We start from the raw sequence: 25804 nt of genomic DNA, 5'->3' as shown, positions 1-25804 counted from the left end.
GAAGTACTTTTAAATTAAGTAAAAAAATAGGACATTTTTGTTCAAGCTTCTTTTGAATTATTTCAGTATGTTACCTTGCAATATTAGCTTACTATGTATTAAAACACAATACCATCAAATTAAAAACTTTTTAAAGCTTTTTGAGACAGTCTGTAACTGTACATCTTCTTTATGAAAACTGTTTAAAACTGCTCGGCTTTGCCCAATACTCCCTTTTTCCAATAACATTTTATACTCATAGCTCTCAATCTACTGGAAATTGAAAGCTAACTATTATAACCAACACTAATTAAACTCTTCTAGAATAAATAGCTTTTTATTGAAATCAAGTGAAGTTTGAAGAAGGAAAAATATATATAAAATCAAGAATCTATCAAATGTATGCCTATAAGGCGAGCTTCGTAGTTTGTTAAATATCAAAGAGATTTTATAAACCAGACTTAAATTAATGACAGCAAGGATGCTAAACACTCAAGTACCAGTCCTGGTCAGAGTTATTTAAGGTACTCAAGAATGAGCAGTTCTCGCTAAAAACATCAATTCTAAAAGGCACAATAAACCATCATTTATTTTCAGGATCTTTGTTGGGGTTTGTTTGTTGTTGTTGTTGTTGTTTGTTTGTTCCTCCCCCCAACCAAATATGGTGTCTCTGAGAAGCGTTCAGACCTAGCAAGCAGTAAACCTGCCCAGGGCAGGAGATGCAGAACTAGATGATCTTTAAGACCCCTTCCAACCCAAGCTGTTCTACAATTGGATCTATCAATATCTAATTGATACAAGGAAGGCAATCACAGCACATACTTCCCAGCAACCATCAAACAAAGTTCTCTGACAAGATGTGGGAGTACCTAATATGGTTAAAAAAAATGAATATGAATTTAATACTTGTACACATTGTTAACATTACATAAGCTGATGAAGATTCTCAGATCTGAAAGAAAAACACAGTTCAGAACACTTGGACAAAAAGGATCGAAAGCAATTTAAAACAAATCAATTTCAAAAGAAGCACTGATCTTTATAGAGTTCATAGGTTAGATTAAATTAATGTATAGTTCTCAGAAAATAGCATAATCTCTACTACGTTGTATTACCTTACAGCTTATATTCTTAGGCACTTGGAGAATATGTTATTTTTCAGTTTCTTTCACATAGCAAAATTTGCTGAAGTATTGCAAATGTCCCCTCCCCCTGCCTTACCAAAATAAAGCAATAAGATTGTAAAGGTCATAATAAGTAGACACAAAAATAACATCACAAAACCATCACTGGTATTGTTAGCAGTAGATCACACTCAAAATATTAAGGCAGTGAAACAATGGCTTAAGATTTCGGTGCCATGAGAACTGCTACCCTCTGAAGCCACTCTGAAGTACTTCGGTACATACTCCATAAATTTTTAATGACATATATTCCATATCCTTATCTAGTGGTTCAAATATGTTGCCTTAGCTTAATAAGGAACCTGTGGGTAAAAAACAAAAGAGAAAGGCAAAGCCATGAGGCAATACGACTGCAAATACGACTAAGTAGTTACAAGAAAATTGGAGAACAAATGGTCTTAATGAAAGTGACCTTTCCAAAAGCTCAACCAAGTGCATAGAAGAAGACACTTTTTAGCCTAATATTAAATAGTTATTAAGGTAATGGGAATAAGGACAACAGTATCATTTAACATTTGCGTATAGCTAAGCCATTCCGTGCTGTGAGTTACCTGTCACAGAGTCAGAAAGGCTTACATACTTCTGCATGTCTGCACACATGCAGATTTGACTGAAAACGTTTATTTTCTTGTGTGGTTTGCTTGGCTACTAAAATTTAGATTAATAGAGTATTTTTCATCTTCCGTAGTCTGACTTTCATCTTCAGTGAGTATTTGTGAGCTCTGGAAGGGAAGAACAGAGTTAAAAAATCCAAATGGACTAGAGGGGTAAAGTATGAAGAAAAAAATTATCTGGTAAGACTTTTTACCTTCCCTGTCCAAAAAAAATGTGTGTATTTTTGATTTTGAAGATGAAGCTCAACTTTTGGTATGAGGTCCACACTGCCCAACAGTGTGTATGTGTAAATCTTAAATTTTTTTCACCAATAAAAATCAGTAAGTATTTAACCTTGCATGGATGCCATCACAAAGTTTGTAAAATGCTACAGTGCCATAAACACACTAAGAATAAGAATGCATTTCTTGGGAGTCCTCTGTTTTCTCCAAAGTGCTAGTTGACTAACTTCTTCTAGAAGTTCCACCTGCAAAACAAGAAAGTAATTTCACAGATAGGTCCAGGAGAAAATTAGTTACAGTATAAACATGTCAATTAAATACAGATGCTCTGAAATAGAAAAAAAAGTGCCTGAATTACTTAATGTGGTGGTTATGCATTATAAGCCTTAGAATAAGAAATGAAAAAAGTTAAAACTTCAGTTGGTAATTATGAAAAGGATGGACAAAACCACCAGCAGACCCATAAATCACATCAGTGTAAAGCGCACACAACTTAGAAAGGGACACCAGAAATGGCAAACATCACAAAGCTGCAGCACAGCAGTAACTTAAGTTTTTGTTTTCTCAGTAGCTTGCCAAGGAACTCCAAGAGCTTAACTCAAATACTTGACTTTAAGTATCTGTTCCATATTTACTTCTTTTTCATGTGCCACTAAAAATATTTCAAGTAAACTGAAATGATGAAATGGAATCCGCTCAAGATCACGAACCTCAGAGATAGACAGAAGACATGCTAAGTATAAAAGATGCAGGCAGCAAGATGGAAGGATAAGCTGAAACACTGCAGAGCTCATTTCAAGAAAATACTAAGAATATGTCAGTTTAGGGGAAGCGAAACTGAACTCAAGAGTAGCCGTGAACACAAGCGACCAGCAGCATGAAAATACTGCTCAACTCAAGAGATTTCATCTCACACAGATCTCAGTTACGGCCGTTTAATGCACAAGGACCAATCTAGTGCCTCCAAAAAGCTGGAACAAACCTTTTTCTGGCAGCACTTACATGCACATTTGTGCCTCCCTTCTTCCTCTACGCTGGAAGATCTGAGGCATGTTCTCCAAAACAATGTGCTTTTTAATCATACATTTATGAGCTACAGGCACGGAAGTCCCAAACATTGCTTATCCACCCAATGTCAGTAAATTAAGCTGTAATACGTTATTGTAAGTCTGAAACAAGTAATTGAAACGGAAGTCTAACTTAGTATCTGCTTACTTATGAACAGCTTTTCACAGCAGCAGAGAAAAACTCATGTAGAACCACACTAGAGAACAGAATGTTAAGTGCTCAGGCAAAAGCTGAGTTTTTTGGTTGTGGGTTTTTTATTTTTATTTTTTTTTCCCCTCATAGTGCAGAGCAAACAGACCTGGCTAGTTTCCCAAGTTTAGAAAATAGTTTTGCTGGACTGGAGATACCATTACAAGTGATTCCCCAGAGTCATTTCTCTGCTATTACAATATTTGTTTTCAAAAAGAGCAGTATCTCAAATCCTAAGGGAGGTTCTATAATAATAGCTATACTATTCTCTCTCTAAAGAGCAGCTTATTTTTAGATTGAAGCAGTAATAGTTCAAACTTAAAGAACAATCTTTAGGTACTTAAAAGGAACAGCTTTCATTGATTTGAGAAAGGACAAATTACAAAACAGCTATAAAGCATTTCCAGATGATGAAAACAAACTTTTCCAATCACAAGTGCACTGGAACAAGCTATTTTCATATATATGCCCTTTTCTTGCTATTTTTCATGTTAGAAGACAAATTATCTTCTCATAAGTCAAAGAATGAATTTCTAAGTCTGATATCCCATTGGAAATACTGGAAAAAAAGACCACAGACCTTCATGCCCAATCCAGCTGCACATGAACATACAGATGCAGCTAGTGAGGGAAGAGGTTATTTCCTATTTCATTCAGATAAAGAAAAAAAATACTTGTGAGACAGCATCCAGATAAATACATTCTTCTTAGTTTAACACTCTTTTATCTCTGTGTTCACAGTAAAGGTTAGGAGGAAGTAATCCACTGTATAGCAAGCCAGCTCTACAATTTGGTTCTGCCACTTGTTCACTTCCTTCAAACATAGAGCCTTTATTTTATTACGCTGGAACTCCCATCTTCCCCAAAGCTCAGTCTCTCATCATGTCACAGTTGTATAAAATTCTCTTTGCTTTGTAAAACGGCTTACCTCCAATTGATTATTACTTATATATTGATTATCACATCTCCCCCCCCTACATTTTCAACTACTACATCCTAGGCTTCCCCTGCTAGACTATCCTCTTCCCTCACTCCCCCCACCAGGTGTGCATTCCAAATTATGGCAGACATTTTCAACATGCCTGATATCCCATTAAGCAATTTACCAAATTTTAATGCCTCAAGAGAATCCCCATCCTCCTGGTTTAATAGCCTATCATAGATCACTGTGATATGAGAATTTTTATGCATTTCTATTCTTATTAAAAGCCTCCCTGATCTATCAGAGAAGTATCCAATAAGCAGCCAGCTGATATGCAGTATCAGTGAGAACAACGAAGAAGCACTGCAATTATTCCAGTGAATAAGCAGTCAGCAGTACTTGTTTCTTTTGGGAATCCAGCACATTGCCACTAAGAACTAAACTGTCCACTTACTGTGGAAAAATTATATGCATATCTTGGATGATGATGCTACCTTAATGAAGTAGCTTTTATTTCTACATCTGTTGAAATTTTCAGGTCTAAATAAAAAATTAGATTGAAAAAAATCAGAGTATATTTTAGGCATTACCAATGTAATCATTAACTGAAAGATCAAATATGATTTTTGCAGACTTTTACAGAAACTTTCAAATTTGCCTGATGAGTTTTCACACAGAATAGATACATTCACAGCGTTTTTTCTCCTTACTGGCTGCCTCAGTCTATTTCCCAGCTTTCACTTTCACTGGTTCCTTCCCAGTGCCATACCTGCAGTTCACTCTGAGCTTCTCCTCTCTTGCGTCCCCTCTTTCACAGGTGTGGCAGGTGCTTCTTTTGCTTCCTGTTTCACAGGTGTGGCAGGCACGTCACCATTGAGGCCCTCCACCCCAGTAACAGACATCAAGCTTTTCCGTTCTTTGGAATTAGATTTGTGCTCCACTTTCGTGACTCTAAACCTGAGGTGACCAAAAGTGAGATTCAGTTGCATGTCCCTAGATATTACCAAGATCATTCTGTATAGCCAGGATATGGATATGTGTGCATTTAAAGACAGGAGAATCCCAAGACCATGAAGTTAGAGCACACACCCACACAGACCCACGTTCACTTCAGAGCAATCTTCCTTTTTATTACCCATGAAGGCCTTAAACATTCCTTGCTGCTGAATCACACTTTCTCAGGGACTTGGTTTTTAAAACTGTCCACAGATTCCATGCTAATAGACAAGTAATTTTTCTAAGACAACTACTGTGTAAGAAGGGAATTAAAAACAACTGAAAGCATAATGAAGTTATTTCTATACCTCACACTTAATCCAGAAATAACAAATTTAAAAAAAGGAATTTATTCACATGCAATTCTTATTACATTTAGACTGTGTCATCAGAACTACAGCTTTGGATTTGCAGCCACAGCGGATGCCTACTCATTCAGGGTTCTAGAACAGTCTTGTTCACTTCCTCTAGAAATAAATTTAGTTTACTAGTAATGGGATTTAAAAAAAAAATAATCACTAGTTCTAGAAATGAGTAAAGTTAATGGGTAGCTGATCCCATTACCTGATCGGCCACTATAGTGTCTCTAAGAAAAGGATACAATGAAGTGGCATTAGATCTTACCTTCCCACAGAAAGTACTGTAACCTCTCCAAGGCGACTTCTTCTGTGCTCTTTGGATTTGTGAGCTGGTTTTATATGATGCCACCGTTTGTGGCTACAGCGAGAACAAACATCTTTCTCTATTACTCCTCCAACAGTATGTAAGTGATGGCCTTTGCAGCTGTGTTTAAGTGGAGCAGCACCAGGTGACAAAGGAGACCCTGGACTTGTTGGACTCCCAGGAGTGTTAGGAGACACGGGGCTAGAGGAAGTATAAAGGAAATGAACAGAGTACTGTTAAATCTTGTTTCTTAGAAGGAAAATAAAGAGTAAAGCCTTCTGTTGCGTCTAGTGAAAAACTACTTTTCTGAAGGATAGTTTATTCGTGGGGATACAGGAATTAATGTTCCCTCTAATACCATGTTTCCACAGTTCAAAAATCACTTCCATGAATGAATGGATCTGCAATCACGTAGTTAACGTAACTGACAGAAAGTACAAGGAAATGAAAAAAAAATCAGGTTAAAAATCAGAAAAATAGTTTAGATGGACTTGTTCCATTATTTTTAAGAACTCACAGAAAGACACAGTCACAACATTGTGTTGAGGCAAAACTAAATGTCTGTCATGAAACAGGATTAACATATCATCCAGCCAAAGCTTCAGAAAGCTGCTTTCTAAAGGACCCATGAAAAAATAAAAAGCATTACAATGAACAAAATACACCTATTGAGAGCAACCCACAAAATTAATCTTAATTTCTTCTAAAACAGAAAAACAGGCAGGACAGACAAAAAGCAAAGACTTTTTTGGATTTCAGCATTACTCCACGGTCAGGCAACATATTCTCATAAAGCAAGACAGAGTTCAGTGCGTTACGGGTAAAATGACGACAACTTAAGACAGAACATTCCTGAAAAAGGGCATACCAGAAAGTTGTTTATCAGATTACCGTAAAACTGAAAGGGCATTTTCAATGCAGTCATTCTGGTCCAGATCATATTCCATTTTAAATAGTTCATTAAATAATGGAAGAGAAAAACATCTAAACTACTTGTGAATTTTGGGGTTACCTACACTTATCTGTAGAGTACAAGCAAAGAAATGAGGATGATAGGAAGAAAGTGTGTGTGTGAGAAAGACACACACTGAGAAATCTTATGAAGAATACTGGATGTATCACAGTAGGGACAGCACAAATTTCAGTGCTTTAGCAGAAATAAACATTAAAAAGACAGAGGCAGTTAGCCAGATACTCACTCCTCAGAAAAAGAAGGTAGAAAAACACAAGCTGAACATGAATCATTAGGATGTAAGTGCATTAAAGTAAGAATTTTTTCTCACCATGGAAATAACAACCTAATAAAGTCACACTATTAAGCTTTAATCATGCCTTAGCTGGAACATTTCATCCAGTTTTAGGAATGCTATTTCTAGAAAAATTCTAACAAACCAGAGAAACTCCAAAGGAGAACAAAGAAATAAAGTTTGCCAATGAAAGAGTGGAGCTATTTAGATGTTTATTTTCAGAACAAATACATTGTCAGGAGGCATTTAGTGGTCTTCAAACAAATTAAAGAAACTTAAAAAGGAAATAAAATCCATTTAACATGTTTGAAGTGAAGACAGGAAGAAATGACTTTAAATAGCAGAAGTTCAGATTTCACTTCACTGTGTTTATTTCTATCACTAGTAAGTGTTTCACAGTGGACTGAACACAGAAATAAATGCAAGGGATTTGCACTCAAGCCAGTAAAGCTTCAGGACCATTTGTCAGAAGTAATACAAGAAAAAAATCATCACATCTTTTGGTAGTCTCATAAGACCACAGTCCCTTCCCATTTTTCTATTTTAATTCACTGAAACAGTGGTCGAACTCTCAAAGTACACATACCTACACAAGATGTTTGAGTTAAAATCCTACCAAATATTTGTGATGCACCAGGAAAAAATAGCTCCAAAATCATCTTTATGTTCAAGAGCTCATTTTGTTAGATTTGAAATGAGTTTCTTCAATAACCAAGCCTCGCATCATTAAAATAGTTTCCTATGGTTGCACATCATTTCTTTTGCTAAAACTATACACTCCTACTTCACTACTTCAACATCCATTTTCTCTGCCTTGAATAGGAATATAGGATTACATAAGAAGAATGCAGTAATATAAATACAGTTTAAAGGTACTTAGATACAGACATAAGCATGTTTAATTAAATAGTATTTTGCCATTTAAGGGGCAGACTACCTTCCCTATGTGAAGTTTCAAATAGGTGTGCAGTGGAAGGAAGCCCAAGAGGTAGGCCAGCCAATGTATGTTACCAAATTTATAATGCAAAAAGAGTAAAACATTGAAAGAGACACTATTCAAAGTTAGCAACCATATAAATGAAACAAGCACTGCCTTTGCTCTTTCAAATCACCAAGTTTTGATTAAACCAACTTGGAAGTAATTGCATCCTAAAGTAAACAAATATTTGCAGCCTCTGTAAATCTTTAGCTCGAGAAAGCAATAAATCATTTTGACAGGCCTAGAACATATAACCAGAAGAGCAAGATATTATCATGGGGCTTATGCTAAAATGTAGTGAGCTAAAAGACACAACAAGGAAATCAAGCTATAATCCTCTTGGCTGACAACTCAAGGAAGTGATGTAGTCTTCAAAGTGCACAGGAAATAAAACCCTTTGAAAGGGTACATTTTTAGTTGCCTCAGGAAACACACATTAAAAAGTTGAGCAATTACCTTTCGGGTTCAAAGACACTGCTATCTGCTACCATGGCCTTTAACACATCAGCATTTGCTGTAATGAGAATAAATAGAATTCTTCAAAAATGCACAGTTCTAACTTTAGAAAAACAAACAACAAAACTGAAGGTGCTAAAAGAACTTCCATCTAGAAGAAAGATGGCTGCATTATCTGTATCACCAAAAGGCATGAGAGAGACTACTGCAAAAATGTTTACATAACTCTATGGGATTTTCTTAACATAAGCTATTAAAATTACTGCTCCTATTGCAAACGAAGCTTCGCCCCACTGCAAGCTACATAGCAGCCATCTGCACAGCACTCCTACACAAGATCACTGAAAATTTTAAAAACATTCATTTGATCACAGGACTGTCATCACCTCATACTTACAGAGCAATTTAAGAGAAAATGGCACCAAAAAACAAAACCCAACCGTGATGAAAAACACAGTAGCACTAAGCACTAGCAGTCATTGAGGGAAAAGAAGAAACCAGCAACAAAAAGAAACCTCTCCTAAGATTTAGGCTTCTTTCAGAAGTAACTCAAGGCAAGCTCAATGCTTAGGAGAACTTGAATTTATACAAATGTAAAATTAACAGGCTGAAGTTTCTTATACTATAAAAACATGCAGTCTCCTCCTTCCTCCAAAGGTTGCTTTGACTGGTAAAAATGTTCTGACCTAACCAAGCGCTTTCCAGGCCACTTAAGCATAGTTTTACATTTTTTCTAAAAGTATCCATTTTACCATTTACTTGGTGCAGACAGTGCAGGAAGATATCATGTCTGAATTTCCAAGTCAGAGCTAGTCTACTCTGTTCTCTCAGTTGTGCTCAAATCTTTCATCTGACAACAGCCATGGGAATTATTACAAGACAAAATGTTCAATATGGTCAAAACATGAGAATTCACATGCTTTAAATGTTGCCATTAAGAAAACAAGCTTAAGCTTTTCTTTGAAAAACAAGCAAAAATATTTTAAAAGAGAAAAAAAAAAAAAACCAAATGCCCCAACAGTTAACAGAAGATCAAGAAATGCATGAATCAAGCTTACAATACAGAATTATTTTCAGATAATCAAAAAATATCTCCACTTTGCTTAGGATTAATGCCTCCTGCAGGCAATCTCAAAGAATACACATACAAAACAGCTATTAAATGAAAACATACCAACATGCCATACTTCTGAATATTTACAAATACACACACACATATATATATCAGACACCACCACAAAGGCTCATAACTTCAATTTCACCATACTATACCTTCATTTTTCATAATGTAGTTAATAATTTGTCCTACAGTGTCACTATTCTCATGCGCAGTTTCATTCATTTCTGTGCAACGAAATAAATATTTTGTCAATATTTTGGCCTTTCAAAAGAGCAAAAAAAAAAGAAGATACTTCAAAAAATAAACTACACTAAAGCACCCACCTCCAAAAAAAAAGTAAGAAAGAAAGAAAAAAAAACACTTGAAGACGTTTCAGAAGGAAAATGGCAAGATCTACTGTCACTTTGGAGAGAAAACAGATGAGACTTTTTGGTCTTTATTCAAGAAAGCCCAGAAAAGTAAGTTTATGGAATCTACACATCAGCTCTAACATTCTTTAAGGCTTGAAGAAGTTCAATATTTTCATGAACATGCATCAGAATTCTATTTATAGCTATTTAGATAAGGAGATACAAAAGAAAGCAGTATTTCTAATCCTAAACATAAAGAGGAAAACAACAAATGGAGCCATCTCAAGCTAATATTTTAAAATAGGGATTATCAGCTTCTAGAATAAAAGGGATTCAATTTAATCTTACAACTGCAAGGTGTGTGTTTGTGTTGTTTGTTTTTTTTTTTTTTAATTTTATACATTTAGGATTCTTAAATTCCTCGCTCCTCTGGTCATACACAACTGAGAACCTTGGTACTTCTGTAGCTGACTTCACTCGTTGCCAGTGCTGGAAGTTTCCCCAGAATAATCTCAGAACACAAAGACTGGGGGAAAAATAAGTAATCAGAACATGGAGGCAGGTTTGATAGGTTAGGCCTTAAATTTGCCTCCAAGTAGTAAATTTGGGGCTTCCTCCTCTCTTCACCCCACCTTTCATCTTCTTCACCCCAATGCCTACAACTTTGCAAAGCAGCTTACACACCTGTTTCCTCAGAAGACCTGGAAGCTGCCCCCTCTCACTGCCACTCACCTTGCTGTTACTCCTCCCTTGAACCAGCAGATTAAACAGACACACAGCTTGAGTACATGCCATGGGCAGTGATTGCTTAAGAACACAATGACAGATCATTACTGCAGCACATGACTCTACTGTTACCACAGAGGCACTGTAATTTGCACTTATTATGAACCTGTGGAGATGCTATCAATCTTTTTGGAGAAAGGAAGAGGCCTGAAGCATTTACAAGTGACTTGACCTTTCTATTTGCCAAGCCAAATGCTGCATATAGCATTCTTCTCTGGGGTGAAAAAGAGAGCAGGGGAAAACAGGAATAAGGAATCACAAAACAAGAGTACAAACAGAAAAACAGAAGTATCTTTAAGAAAAAAATACATATAAGCAGCATGCCTTACATAGAAGAGAATATCCACCCAGAGGCTCAGTTTTATATTGAGAAGGGAGATGAGAAAGACAACACAATACAAATAAAACTTGAGTTGCTAAACATAAATCTTAGACTTAAGGCCTTAAACAGCAGCTTTTCACCACTCCCTGATGTCCAATACTTTCTCTCAGCAGCAGATGGAATGCACAAAGGAGATCCGGTGACTTCAGTACACAGCCACAAATATCCTGGATACGTTGATCCCTCCATAAGCTCTTAATCTGTTCTAAAGGACTCGTGGGAAGTTGGAAGACTGGCAAAACTTTGACTAACAAAGACCAAAAACCAACAGACATAATGGTAATGAAAAATACTTCTCCTGATATTGTATGATAACTTATCTAGACAGAAGAATGATAGAAGTCTCACAAAAAGTTAACTCCATATTGGCTGCAATTTTTATAAATAAGTAGAAATATTTTTTTAGATGCTTTGATTACCTATTTTTTCATCAGGCTTCTCCTCTTCCTCTACTTCTTCAGCCTCTGTTGTACAACGATACCCTTTTTTCTTAAGGACGTGACAGATGAGGATCCCCAAGAGACCCATGATGAAGAAAACAGGCACCAATACAAAGGCAACATACTCCAGGTGCTCAGGCTTGTTATTATTGCCAGTCGTCACAGTAGTTGTCGGTAAATCATGGCTTGCCAAGGCCTGTACATCACCTACATAATGGAATAAACAGAGTTTATGCCTCTAACAGTCAGTATCTTCTCTGCATGAAACAATTACAAATATTCAACCATGTGCAAAGAACACCTATATGATATTTCTTCAATGTGATGGGGCAGAACAAATGGTATTCTAGCCAATCTCAGCATGAGGGCCAGCGTATTTCACGGAAAGCAAGACAACACAAGTGCTCCTTCTCACCAGTGAGGGGAACTCCATACTATTCCTGAAGTTCTAACTTCATGCAAAATAGAGAAAAAGCACAGGATTTAACACTGACAAAAGGATCAGACTGAAATATCCTTGACTTTTCTTGGCAACGGGATTAGAAGAATACAACAGATTCCAACCATGTCCAACTGTTCAGCTAAATCCAAACACATGTTTGCGTATTCAGAATTTGTTTGAAGTCTCTAAAGTTTATGTATACACACTATACATCATAAAGATTTACATAATAACCTCCAAGCATACAAAAATATTCTACTCTATTTTTTTAGAGTAGGAAAGAATGGCAACAAAATGAGGTGAGTAAAATTCTAACATATGTTACCATATTTTCTACCTACTTGTACTAAAACAGACATGGTAATTCATAATGTTGCCACTAAATGGGTTGAAGATTCATCAGAAAACCAATTACGCGATACTGAAGCTTTCACAACGGAAATTCCCAAAGCCATCTAACTCCTCCCTCTGAAAAAAAAACAAAACAAAACACTTAAGAGTCTCCAGAAATTTGCAGAAGGACCATTACTTCAAAATTACCTCTACTGTGCCAGCTGTATAAATAAAAATTTAAAAACCATTAAGTATTCATCTGAATCAATATGCTACACAACAGGGGGAATGCAGAAAACTGAAGGAAATGCAGACAAACATCTGAATAGTTCTGGAGGCTGAATGAACTCCAATGTTGAAATTAAACCTCAGGATGTTTGCCTGGGACAGAGCCAGATGGCCTAGCTTGCATACAAACCCAAAAAAGAAAGCTATTCATTTTTTCAAAAAAGGCCAGCAACGCTGCAGATAACTGTATTAGAACTTACTAGGTATGTAATCTTCAGTAGCTTTAACTTGTACCTGGGCAGGACAACTGAGCAACACAAGAACTGAACAAGATAACACTTTAAAACTGCAATTGTTTTACATGACAGAGAAGTAAAAGACAAGAAAGGATAAACAGAATCATATAACTGAAAAAGTTGCTCACAGTTTGTTTGGCAAGAATTTTCAATTCACATTTTAATAAATTAAAATGAAATGGGTTTGGTCTTGTCAGCTTCCAACATATCCCAAGTTCCCCACTTCATCAGGCAATTTACTTCAGGAAGGAGAAAAGCCATTACAACAAATACTATTTTGATGGCTGTGTTGTTTCAGAATCTAAGAAATCCAACTGAAATAGCATACATCACAACCTCAGAGAGGTGTTAACAGGTCTCAACAGATCAGAACGTGAAGAGTGCTAATGTAAGGAAAATCAGCAGGTGCTCTGAACTTTGATGCACGCTGTCCATTTTAAGAATGAACGGGAAAACCACAGCACACTACTGCAAAGACATCAACAGCAACTTAACACTCAAGATAACTAAGAGGTAGGAGGACAGATTAGGAGGGCCACCAGATGAATCCCACTCTTTACATTTTCAATCTCTTTGTGAGAAAAGCAGCATTACCCTAAGAAATCTCCTCCTGACTTTCCTTCATGACCATGGCAGGTAACCCTACTTCAAACCTAGAGAGCAAGTGCTTCCAGGCCTCCAAGCTGTGGTTGCTCACAGCTTCTCCAGACACAAAGCCACTTCACGAGGTCCGTCCCCTCCCCCCTCAGTTCTCTGCTACCCCACCAACTTTGCACCCGACAGGCCAAAACCCTGGAAAGAGTTGTAAACTGGATCAGTGACTGAGATTGTTGAAGAAAAAGCTGCCTTAGAAAGCCTTTACTTTTTAAAGCAGTCGCTTCAATGAAGCAGCACTAGCTGTGGTTTGCAGACTGCTCTGTCAAGGCAATCAAGTAACTCATCTTAATGAGTTTCCTCTTCTCTCATGTCAGTAGTGCTTGGGTACAGTTCTGAAATAAATTTCATTTTTGGAAGGAACCACTTGCCTGGTTTCTTTTTATTATTATTATTATTATTATTATTATTTTATTATTATTTTTAAACTACAAACTGTTCTTTGATTTCATTGAGCATTTCTGCTCACAGGCTGCCACCTGATATACCAACCAGAAAACCCTTCAGCTGCAGTCTGCCATCAAGGATTATGACAGCTCAGAAAAATTCTTACAAGATAAATGTAGCCAATAAAAAAAAATTAAAAACACTTTAAAAATGCCACAGATGAGCCAATACTGAAACCTTTTTTCCTGACTGAAGGGTACTGAATAAACTCGTGATGTACCAACTCAATGCTCAGCAATACAGATTAGCCTACTAATTAGATTGAAATTTTAAAAGCTTTAGAATTAGGCAGGAGACAAAATTTTAAATGGAAAAAATATTTTACATATTAACAGCAACTCCAACAAACTGGCCCATTTAAGTGAGACACTCAAGTTTTATTCAGTTGTCTTTAGATGTCTGAAAATCTATTTTTTCCATTAAAATTCAACAAGGTATGAGCACGTTTTAAAAGTATCTTCCTTAACAGTAAAAAAATCAATATTTTTTTAATGCAAACAGGTAATCTACACAGAACAAAAATTGTTCTTCATGACATCATTAAATGATCAGAGATGTAAAAATTCACTAGAAGCAAAACAGAAAATATTCTAGAAAAAAATGATTGCCTGGATCAAATACTTGCTGCTGTGTTCAACCTTATAAGCAGAGCAAAGTACTCTGCACTCATTACCAAACACCACCCATGTGTCAAGAAGTCTGCTCCCAGAAACTTCAGCATTTAGGATGTAATACATGACAACGACCTGCCTGGGTACAAGCAATACATTTCATGTATTAGTCAGAGCTGCATCACTCATTTTATGATCCCTATTCTTCCTCTGAGGCATGTTACAGTTATTAATAGAATGGTGACAGTTACCCCATTCTCACGACGTACCGTGTTGCCTCACAAAGATTTTCACTGAAAATTCAGGACTTCCTTGATTCATGCCAATACTTACTGAAATCAGTTTGCTGCGGACTTTTTCCTGTCCTGATGTTTTCATACACCTGTGCAGACTATCAGTCTACATATCAAAATTACCTGAGGATGCACTTCAAATACAAACATTTAGGAGCAACACTTGGCACATTTTAAACGCTGCTTAAACTACAAATCACAGACTATATTCATGATACTAATTCAGACCCCATGTAGCCTTGTTGGCTTAAGAATAAGTACATTTCAGTCATTGATCTCAAGTATTCTCCACCCTTAACTAAGCCTTAACTAAAAAGTAAAATATAAAGTCAGTCTGCCTTGGTCAAGAACTTTTCTTTTATACTGGTTCTAATCACCACTACTCACAGTGTTCTTCTATCTTTCCATCCCAACAATGGCTCAAGAATATATTACAAAACCTTCAAGAAATAGGATACATGAGGAAAAGAAGTTGGGTGACTGAGGCAAAAAGAATTTGTTCTTTTTTTAATTACAGCTTTTATATGGCTGAGCTTGATCTATCAATATTTGACTCAGTCTTCTCTCCATGTTAGCAAGGTAATGTTTATTCAAAAAAATATTAAAAAAAAAAAATCAAAGACCATGGTATCTTGAAGGCTATAGCACTGACAAGGCTGGAGTGGACCACATACACAAAGATATTGCTCTGTAGCAAACCTTCTTCCCCCTTAGTTTCACAGAAAACAGAGACTGGAGCATGTCAGCAAGGCCATCCCACTTCATTCTGCTGTCCTAGAGCAGGATTAGCTGTTCCTACACAACTATTTGCCACACAGAGCTAAAGATCCTGCAAAGGCAACAGCACACACCATTTTCTTCCTTTGCAGATGGAGGATCAGAACAATTATTTCATTTATATCTATTAGCCACATTAATAGACTCAGCTCATACCAAGCTTCAGAATTACTTTCTCCTTGGTTTTAGCAGCATGAAAAGATTTCATTTAGCATGATCATTATGACATCCCTGATGAAGCTCCAGTCAGCTCAAATCTTTGCCTTCAGCAATGATCTAAATAGGCAATTCTCAAATGTTTCAGAGAGCAGAGCAAAATCCCCTGAAAGATTTAATACTGCATGATGAACAACTCAGAGGGCTGAAAAGAAAACCTTTTCTGCGATAAATTTTGTATCTGTTTAGTTGTTACATAAGCAACGTAAAAGTCATCCTTAAAAGAATGCACTATTTTTCTAAATCTCCCACAGTAAACTTAAGTATAATACACATCTAATGGATTGTTTTAAACACATTCCAGTTATTGTATTGTTTAATCTACAGCAAGAAGCCCATAAACAATGATGTAATCTCTCTGCCCTGCTGATAAAGAATCGTATTTTGTTACGCCAGATTTTGCCTATTAAGCCCACGTCATTTATTTCTCATGGCTTGCCTTTTAAAGAGCTTTGTTTATATTTCGTGAATTTGATTGTTCTAGCAATCAGTCTACTCTAAATAACTACATACACATTTACTGTCTTACCCTTGTAGTTCAAAAAGTTGCATGATCATATTTCCTGCTTCCAGGCATGAAGATGAAATATAGCCTTCTATCTAAATATGCAGAAACAAACTATTGTTGGCCTTGATGTTAACTGAATTGTTAGGGAAATCAAGTACGATCATTGCACATATTTAACTGCAGTATAAGACAAATGAAGCATTCAGGTAAGATACAGGATCTGCTCAGACACCCCAGCTAAGCACAGCTGTAAATGTCTCAGCAGCAGCCTTATCTTCAGCAGTTCTCTCCCTGATCATTTATGAGCTAGTTCACTCATCCATTGTAAAGAAGGAATTACTCAAGTTTCAGAATAACTTTTAAAAAGTGACTTGTTTGGGTGTTTTCTGCTAGTTTTTACTTCTTTAATGCCTGGACCACGTTCTCATTTAGTTCACTGTGCGGCCACAGAAATGATTTACAGGCGTTATGAAAGGCCGACATAAGCTGGCAATGCCACAAAGAGAAATGAGCAGCCAATTCCCACTTCAGCTCACCTTTCATGGGAACAGCAGCTGCCACCATAGCCAGTGTTTCATCTTCTCATGACTCTGACAGAAATATGCTCACACTGCATCAAACTGTGACACTTCCTACCTCCAGGAGAAGCCCAAAATATGTGTCTCTGTGTTTCACCCTGCATCACGGTTACAACAAGAGCTTTAAATCACAGTTTACATCCCTGTCTTACTACTAAGGTGGTAGCTATAGGGGAGAACAGAGGAAACCATAGAAAAGGTGACAAGGAACAGGTTAAACAGGGTGTTTTCCAGAGGAAGAGCAAGTGAACACAACCTGATGCTTAACATCTGTTTCACCTATTGTTAAAGGGAATGGTACTTTGGGGAATATCCATGAACTGAATAACGGGAAAAAAAAGCTATCATTTAAGAGGAACATTCAACATGTTCAATTCTGCTTCACTTCTAGCTATCCTGTAGTAAACGGAACCTACAAACAGAAGTGAAATAAGCAGGAAGTCTGATGAGATAGAGGAAGCCACATGATAAAAGAAGATGACGATTAGTAACAGCACTGCTAATTGCCCTAGAGGTTGTTTAAGGTCTGCTGCTAGGAACAAACTTCAAAACTTTCGTTAGGTTTGTCAACAGCAGTATCTCAACCAAGCACACAGAAAAATCAGCTACATGGCTCACAGAAGCTCAGCACGGCTGAGGTTGGCAGAGACCTCCAGGTCCCTCTAGCTCAGCCTCAGCTCCAACAAGGACACTAAAGCAGGTACCCAGGCCCATGGGCAGGCTGCTTCTGAAGATCTCCAAGGAGGAGAGCCCACAGCCCCTGGGCAGCCTGTGCCAGTGCTGTCACCCAGCACTAGCTCTAAATACTTTTAACTAGCTTTACTTCCTTGTCACTACTAGCAAGATGTATGTAGCCAGTCCCAGGGATAACCTATCTTAAAACATCTAGCTGCATCCTTTCTACCAAGCATCACATTCAAACCCATAAACCTGCAAGTCTTTCACAGTATCTCAAACTGGAGCCTGCTAGAATCCTCACGTTAGAATCTGAGGCTTTGGCTTACTGAAGTTACCACAAAACTTACGATGATATCAAGGGTACATTCTGCAGAAGCTCTGGAAAGCGAGCGTTCTCCGCCGAACTTCGAGAGTCAGGTCACTGCCACGACAAATTCCCTCCCAGTCACGTGATACATCAACAGTTCAACAAGCTGCCCACAAAAAATGGTCGTACAGAGGCTTCCCTGACAGCTGGCAAGGAGGGCTCAGGGAGGAGATACCTCCTAAGCATGAACAGGTCCTATTAACAACAATAGCTAAAAGCAGTCGCGTATAATGCATGTAACCCTCAGCAATACAAAATCATTGTGTTTTATGCAATCCCAGATGAATCTTGTCAATTCCCTTGTCTGTCTGTGAAATCACATCATGAAGGCACTAGCATTATAAAGACTTCAAAAACAAAGACAAAAATATTAACAACAGCTCAGCCCTGACAAAAAAAAAGAATAAATTGCTCTACATACAGCAATAAGAGAGACTTGATCCATCCAGAAGATGCAGCTGACAAGACGGAGAAAACAGATCAGAATCTCATGCTTTGCTGCTAATCAGCATTACAGTACTTTGCATTTCTGTTGGAGCACCTATCATCAAATTTCAGCTTTCAAATAAAGTGTGCATTCTGTGCAATTAATGAAGTGCACTTAACCCATTTGGCTGTCTAAGAAAAATAAAGGATCCCTGTAGGATCAGATGTTTAAGACTATTCCATATCATTAGGAAATTTGCAAGCACCAGCAGCATTAAAGCAATGCTACCAAACACATAAAATCAATGGTTCTGTGGAAACATTCACACTTGTTGAAAAAAGATTTTTAACTAAAACCAGCATATCCTCCGTGTGACAATATAGCAGAAAGCATTTGGCAAACCTCAGGAGGAAGGGGAAAGAAATACTGTTTGTTTTTTGGTTTGTTTGTTTTTTGTTTTGTTTTTTGTACCTTTTGCATTTTCTGTTACACTTTGCAACAGTTCTCTTTCAAAAGTGCACCTGATGCACATTATGAAAGCACAGGTATTGTTATTAAGTCCCACTGATGCACATGGCTTTAAGACTCCCTTGTGAAAGTGCTCAGTGATAGAAACCTGGGTATAAACATTTCAAGAGTACCTACAAGCCTATGCACACCCATCCTGCAGCTAACAAGAACACCTTCAGGCATTCTCTTCAAGATGCCAGTAGCAAACTGCTTGGCCATCCCAACAGATTGAGGAACGTGCAACAATATGCCAAAGCAGCAACAACAGAAGAGCAATCTAATTTATATATGTATGTACATATACACACACACACACTCTAATCTTTCAAGAATTCTTATTCACAAGAGGAGGAAAATGTGGTCAAGCTTAACAAGAGAAGGAATATCTGCAATCCCCCTCCTCTCTTACACCTGCCATAGAAGATCTGAAAAAAGTGTTCAGGCCTTGCAAAGCCAATTAATGGTCAACACAGATCTGAACTCCAGGCTGGCTGTTCTTTCACTGAAACTCTTCGAAGTTGGGAAGAAGAAGTCTGACAGTGCCGACATATTTAGCATTGTTCTACAGGTCTCAGCTGTGCCTACTGGTACTTCTTTCTGCTCTCCTGAAGAGAAGGAATGAGCTAGATGACAAGGCTTCCACACCTCTTATTTTCAGAGCAAAACAGCAGGTGGTGGACACCTCAAACCCTTTTGGACCAAGCTGACATGTGCTAAGCATTAATTACAGATTGACAAAGGGCGTATAGGAAGATTCAAAGCATTTCATGCCTAATTTCATTCTAGTAATCACAGCCATACTAACTGCGGCCTCTGCCTGCTCTCACATGAGCCGTACGCCCTCAGCCATGCTCCGCCACACAGTAACGTACTGCTGGTGCAAGGTACCCACAGACACAGCCAGCAGCCAAGGAGTGTCTTCCAGTGAGTTTACATTTAACAGTTCGCACTTCAGACAACACAGGCAGCAGGAGACACTCAGCTTTGAGATTACCAGTATCGCAACGTCTGGGGTTAGGCATAAACACAGAAACTGTCATTGAGGAGCAACTTCCTCTGTATGTGAGCAGCATTCAGAGCACTAAAGGGTTACAGCAAATCGAGTTTCTAAAATCTAAACACAAAGCCAAGTTCAACCTCACGCTGGACAGCCAAGCAGAAGCAGTTCCTCGAATCGTTTATACTCTGTTAGTCACTCGCCCACTCCGGCTCAAAATAAAGGTGACTACAGAACGGTTACGAGAACTTGTACGGCTCACCGTATAGCTTTCCATTAACCCAACCCACAGCCAACCCAGACCGAACAGCCGCACGGCAGCAAGAGCTCCGCGCTCCGGCACAGCGGGCAGCACCGCGCCGTGCGCCGCCCCGCGGGGCCGCGAGCTCCGAACCGGGGACAGGCGGAGCCCCCGCTGCCTCCCGCCCGCTCGGCCCGGGCAGCGCAGGAGTCGAGCGGGGGCACAGCGAGGAGGAGGCCGCGCCGCGGCAGCCCTCCGCAGTCCCGGCCCGACCCCGAACGGCTCCTGCCCCGCCGGCTCCCGTCGCGCAGAGCGGACCGACCCCCGGGGAGAGGCGGCAGGGTCGGTGAAAGCGCCCGGGAAAGCAGAGGGGTCCCGGCTGGACGTTTCACCCACCGAGATCGGAGCGGTTCCCCAGCCAGACGGCCGTCGGGCCCAGCGAGGGAGCAATCGGCGGGATCCCGCTCGTCGCCGGCGGAGCCATACCCCGCACCTCCTCCGCGCTGGCAGTCCCGCTGCCGCCCGGCACGGCCCAGCCTACTGGCGGCGGGACGCGCCCTGCCCGCACGGCGACTGCGCGGAGGCGGCCCGAGGCGGTGCTGGGTGAGACGGCGCGCAGCACGGCTGGGCGCCCTCGGTTTGGTGTTGGAGAATGGAGGAGGCGTTTCTTGTGTGCTCCTGTGGCAAATTTGTGAAGTTAGTCAGCATCAGCATCGAGTGCAGAAGCATTAGTGCGGCGATGGGGCACTGGCACAGTGTGCCGAGAGGCTGTGGAATCTCCCCCTTGGACATGCACTCTGGTGCCCTGGCTGGAGCTGGGTTGGACCAGAGGGAGCTGGAGGTCCCTTCCAACCTCAGCCGTGCTCTAATGATGTTGCAAGCTATAAAAGGATGGTTTTGTAAGCCCAGCTGACAACTGTAGTGCTCCCCAGTGCATTACCCTTGGAAGCCCACTGCCAAGACCCAGTGGGAGGCAAGATGGAGACAGGGATGATTTTGAGCGCAGCATTGGGCTTAGCAGCCCCTGAGGCTAGTGGACTGCTTTCATCCAACTTGCTTCACATGGGGTGGGCACTGCAGGGGCTCCCAAATACCAGGTGCTGCACCATGCTGCTGGGGCTGCCCAGAGCTTCTCACAAGGGCTGGTTGAGGTGCATCTCTGGAGGACCTTCACTGCCAGAGCACAGCACAAAGGCCAAGGAGATCTTGTGGGGACAGCTATTCTGCACAAGAGGCTACCCACACCAGAGGAGCAGCATTTGTTGGCAGAGCTGGGTTGAAGCTGCACAGTGTAACAGCGGGGCAGGATGCAACACATGGTGCCACACGGCCCTATGGAAGGTGCCACTGTAGCATTCGTGCAGGCTCTTACAAATGTTCACAGCCTTCACGTGCCTTCATTAATTAGCACTGAGCTCACAGGGACACCACTCTTACACTCACCCTTTTACCTCTTCCCATCCACAAAGCCTCAAAGTTGTGCTCGCATTCCTTTATTCTACACATCTCAACTCCAGGTTGAGTTTACATCTTGGTAAGCCAGCTCAGGTGTTCAGACCATGGCATCTGTAAGTGGACTTTTCCGCTGCCATGGCAGCATAAGTAGAATTATAGAATCATAAATTGCATTCTTGTATCAAGGCAGGGGCAATTGCATCTTCCCATTAGTTCCAGTTACATTACTCTAAATTATTCTGATCTAAATTATTTATTTACTTGCTCTTACTCATTTTAAAGAGACAACAATTATAAAGCCATACGCATTCTTGAATGATTTGTTCATCTGGTACCAGCGATTTTTTCAGAAATATCATCATTAGCCACTGGCTAGAGCTATTGTGAGCTAGACTCAGCACACCAGTTTGCCACCTCCTTGTTTGGGGCCCCATCAGCTCCCCCATCCCCCATCTTCTTTTATGGTAAAGAAAATGCACAGAAAAATATGTTCTTAAAAACAGTAGACTGGTTCCATTTGCATACTTGATAGAGTGCACTGGAAGTTGCAACTCTGGAAATAACCAGTTTTAAATTTTTTGCTGTGTGCTTGATGGTCAGCTCTATTCATGGCACAAATTGTAGCCACTGTTTGCATCTTTGTCCTTTTCAGACCTAGGAAAAGATCAGGATGATTTAACACCTGAGATATACATGTTGACAAGCAAAAATAAAAATAGCTCTTTTCCTTCTTTGTAACAAGGGAAAAGCACCTTTCCAGAGATAAGCACTTTCTGAGTCTATTGACAGAGCACTATCGATCGTCTGGATACTTGTTTAGATACACAATTTTAGTGTCTATTCAAGTGATTTTACAATTCCTTCCACAATTCAAGGTTGAATGCTATATTTGCTTCTAACTGCAGCTGAATTTGATTGCTGTTTGTTCATCATCAGCATTAGGAAAGCAGCCTTGACAACAGACTCAGCAGAGACAGTTATGACATCAGTAATAAAATATTAAAGCTTAATTAAATAAAAAAAAAATAATTAAAAGAAAACCCTACAACTGTAGAACACAGTACCTAAGCAGCATAAGCAGACATTGCTGATTTTTGTATTTTTTTTTTTTTTTTGCCAAGTTTGATTTTGTCCCAAATCAAAAGTTCAGCCTGAAGAAGTTCAGGAATTCAATGGCATGATGTTTGTAATTGGAAGTAGCTTTTCTGAGTCAAGCAGATAACCAACATTGTGAAATCTTAGATTTCTTAAATATACTACAAGTTGCTCAAATATTTGTTAACAAAGAAAACTATCAAGAAACGACAAGTGTCCACTTCAACAGAAGGGGAAATAAATATAGAAAAACATGTCTTTAATCCTCCAAGGTTTCCTACAGATAGTATGGCTATTCACCTGAGCAGCTTCTTCTCTGTCTCTTAATTGTGATATTCTATTTTTTGAGGTGTAGTTCTCTGTCATATGCACTTCCCAAGGGAGACAGAGCTGGAATGTTTCCCAATACACAGGTAATGTCCAAATCCAGCAGGATTTCTGAACCACATCTGCCCCTGTGACACAAGCAATCTAAAGAAAAGCGTTCTTTCAGGTTCTCCCTCTCTCCCCCACTTTGGAATCATTGGTGAATTTTTTATTATTATTACTATTTTAACTTACAGAAATAATCTCGATTTACTACACAGCCCACAAACAGTGAATTGGCATAATTTCCAAGGCAGCAACTTCCTATCCTTCTTCACCCACTGGAACAAATGCTTGTGGACATAGGGGAACTCATACTTTGACACTACAAGGTCTGGAAAACCATCTTCATAGTCTTAGAGAAAATAGTTGTTCTCACTGAAAACACTATAAACCACAAAGTTTCCTGAACAGATTCAAAACTAAGTTGCAATAAGCTTTAATTAACCCAGTTAACATCAGCTGTTTCCTCAAGCTTTTTCAAACAAAATTACAGCTTGTTCCTATGACTAGATAAAACACTGATTTGGGTAACACATAACTAATTTTTCTAACGCTAAGCAGTCAAGGAATCTTCTCAAAATAGCCTTAAACTCTTCCTACTACCAATTGCTGATACCACATAGAAGACATTTAATAATCTTAGTTTGTATTTTCTGCATGCAGTTAGAAGAGTTCAAGTTTTGCCAGTACGTTATTACTTGTCCCTGGATTTCCAGTAGAAGCCCTCAATATTGTTGCTAGAAATCTGAAAAATATATGACTCTCCCTGACCATTATAACTAAGTGGGAAGTAAATTTTACTTGATGTTTCTCCCATAGTTTTTATTTCAGTCACACAATAAAGAAAACATTATTAAGAATTTGACCTGTTTTTGTTTTTTGTTCCATTACTGTTTCATTGCTGACTTTTTTTTTTTTTTTTTTTTTTTTTTTTTTTTTTTTTTTGGAGGGGAGAGTTGTACTGCTTGAAGCAGTAACTGAGCACCTGGTGGGAAGGCAGGGCCAACCCAGGAGAGCTCAGGCGCATGCAGTGCATCTGTGTGACCAGAAGGGGTGGAGCCAGGAGCCACTCCTTCCAGACCTCATTTAAGGGCAGGCAGTGAAGGCAATTCTGCTTTGTTGGAGCTCCCTATGTGCCTGAGGCCTTCCAAAGGTTAGTAGATTTGTTGCTTTGCTTCTGTGTCTGTAGCTGCTATATTTTAGCATGTTTTTTCTTGCTGTAGCCCAGGACTTTGCTACTATGTTCTTAGTGCTTCCCTTTCTACTGTGTTACACTGTCGCAATCAGAAAGGTATCTTTTGATAGCACTAACTCAACTGATGGTGTTTTGCTTTGTAGGCCACCGTGAATAAAGCATTGATGTAGAACTGTAGGAGAAATATTAAGATTAGCAATGATAGGGAGAAGAAAAGTAACTTCATGAGCCAGGTTGTAAGCACTCGTGAAATTCAAGTTTAAGTATTGGTTTTCTGATGGACCTTTTATATGTCCAGAGGCTCAATTCCTCATTCACATCACAGCAGTTAAAAGTTTTTATAGGGCTCAGACTGCTTCTTAACATGCATAACAAAATATGAGGACAAGAAAGTCTTAAGTATTTGTTTATGAGAAATTACAAAGCAAACAAACAAAAAGCCAAACAGCACTTAACCTGAAACAAAATGCCTGAGCTCAGGCAGTATAACTTACCTTGGAAACAACGCCTAAGACTCAAAGCAGTTTATTAAATCATTAGACAGGAAGTAGTTGTGACCAGCAAGCTAGTTGAAACTATCTCCTAGTTGCATATTGCTTTGTACTTTGCCCTGTGTGCTACTATGTTTGCTGGTGAAAGTAAATTTATTTCTGAAGGCTGCTGCCTCACATGGAAAAAGAAGCTTCTCAACTCTACAGAACTGTGAAGATACTGTAGTTCTACTCTTGAGTTCGAAGCTTTATAGCAAATAATTTGTCAATTTCCCTGAGTTTCAATTCTGTCAGGTTGAGAATATATGAGTAAGCAGAATACTCAGGTAGTGTTTCTTTAGATGTGGCCTCCCTTTCTCTCTGTTTCTATCCCTTTCATGGTCTGTTCCCCAATACAATTAGATTGCATTAGACTGTGGTTTTTGCCATTTGAAAAAGTGATTTAACCTCTAGATTTTTGACTTAGAACTGTTTCCCCTTTGTTTATTCTGGGTCCCCCTAATTAGAATAAAATTTGTTTTGTTGGACCAGAGAGAATAGAAAAAGACTTGGTTCTGGAGCCAAGTAATTAAGCTACTTAATTAGGCTGCTTAAGCTTGAAAAAAAAGACAGCTAAACTGCAGACATTGTCCCAAGGATTGAGCCAATACTTTATAATCCTCTCTGTGTGGATTAAAAGAAACTACTGAGAACAAGAACTGGAACCTAGCACATCCCTCCAGGCTGCCAACCCTTAACATCAGAGTGATTACGGTGGGGAACAAAGAGAGTGGTGGTACAATTAGTTTTAATTCTTTGAACTGCTGTGGTTGTCACTGTTTCCAGAGATACCAGATCCTGTTGGTACTTAGTAGGTGTTCCCAGGCAGGTCCTGATAGTTAAAGCTCTCTTCATGGGACTACAGATAAGAATGTTGATGTTCCTGATTCTGATCAGGTTTGGGCATGACTTGATATCAGCTAGTCCTAAGCATCAAAACAGAGGTGCTTTTTTCAAATA

General features: G+C 39.1%; 1 protein-coding gene across 1 annotated transcript; it reads right to left on the bottom strand.

Annotated features, from left to right (window-relative positions):
* Positions 1-595: 595 nt before the first annotated feature.
* Positions 596-20763, bottom strand: RELL1 (RELT like 1). Its single transcript, XM_048942392.1, has 7 exons — positions 20597-20763; positions 11577-11804; positions 9792-9863; positions 8520-8577; positions 5799-6038; positions 4948-5135; positions 596-2244 (listed from the first exon to the last, which is right to left on the bottom strand). Exons 1-6 carry the CDS (start codon positions 20682-20684, stop codon positions 4955-4957), a joined length of 867 nt encoding a protein of 288 aa, XP_048798349.1. The 5' UTR covers positions 20685-20763; the 3' UTR covers positions 596-2244; positions 4948-4954.
* Between the last annotated feature and the right edge of the window lie 5041 nt (positions 20764-25804).

This window comes from Lagopus muta, chromosome 4 (genome assembly GCF_023343835.1).
Source record: "Lagopus muta isolate bLagMut1 chromosome 4, bLagMut1 primary, whole genome shotgun sequence".
Classification (NCBI taxonomy): domain Eukaryota; kingdom Metazoa; phylum Chordata; class Aves; order Galliformes; family Phasianidae; genus Lagopus; species Lagopus muta.
The sequence above is the reverse complement of the archived record's forward strand: the minus strand, read 5'-3'. Positions and strand labels throughout refer to the sequence as shown.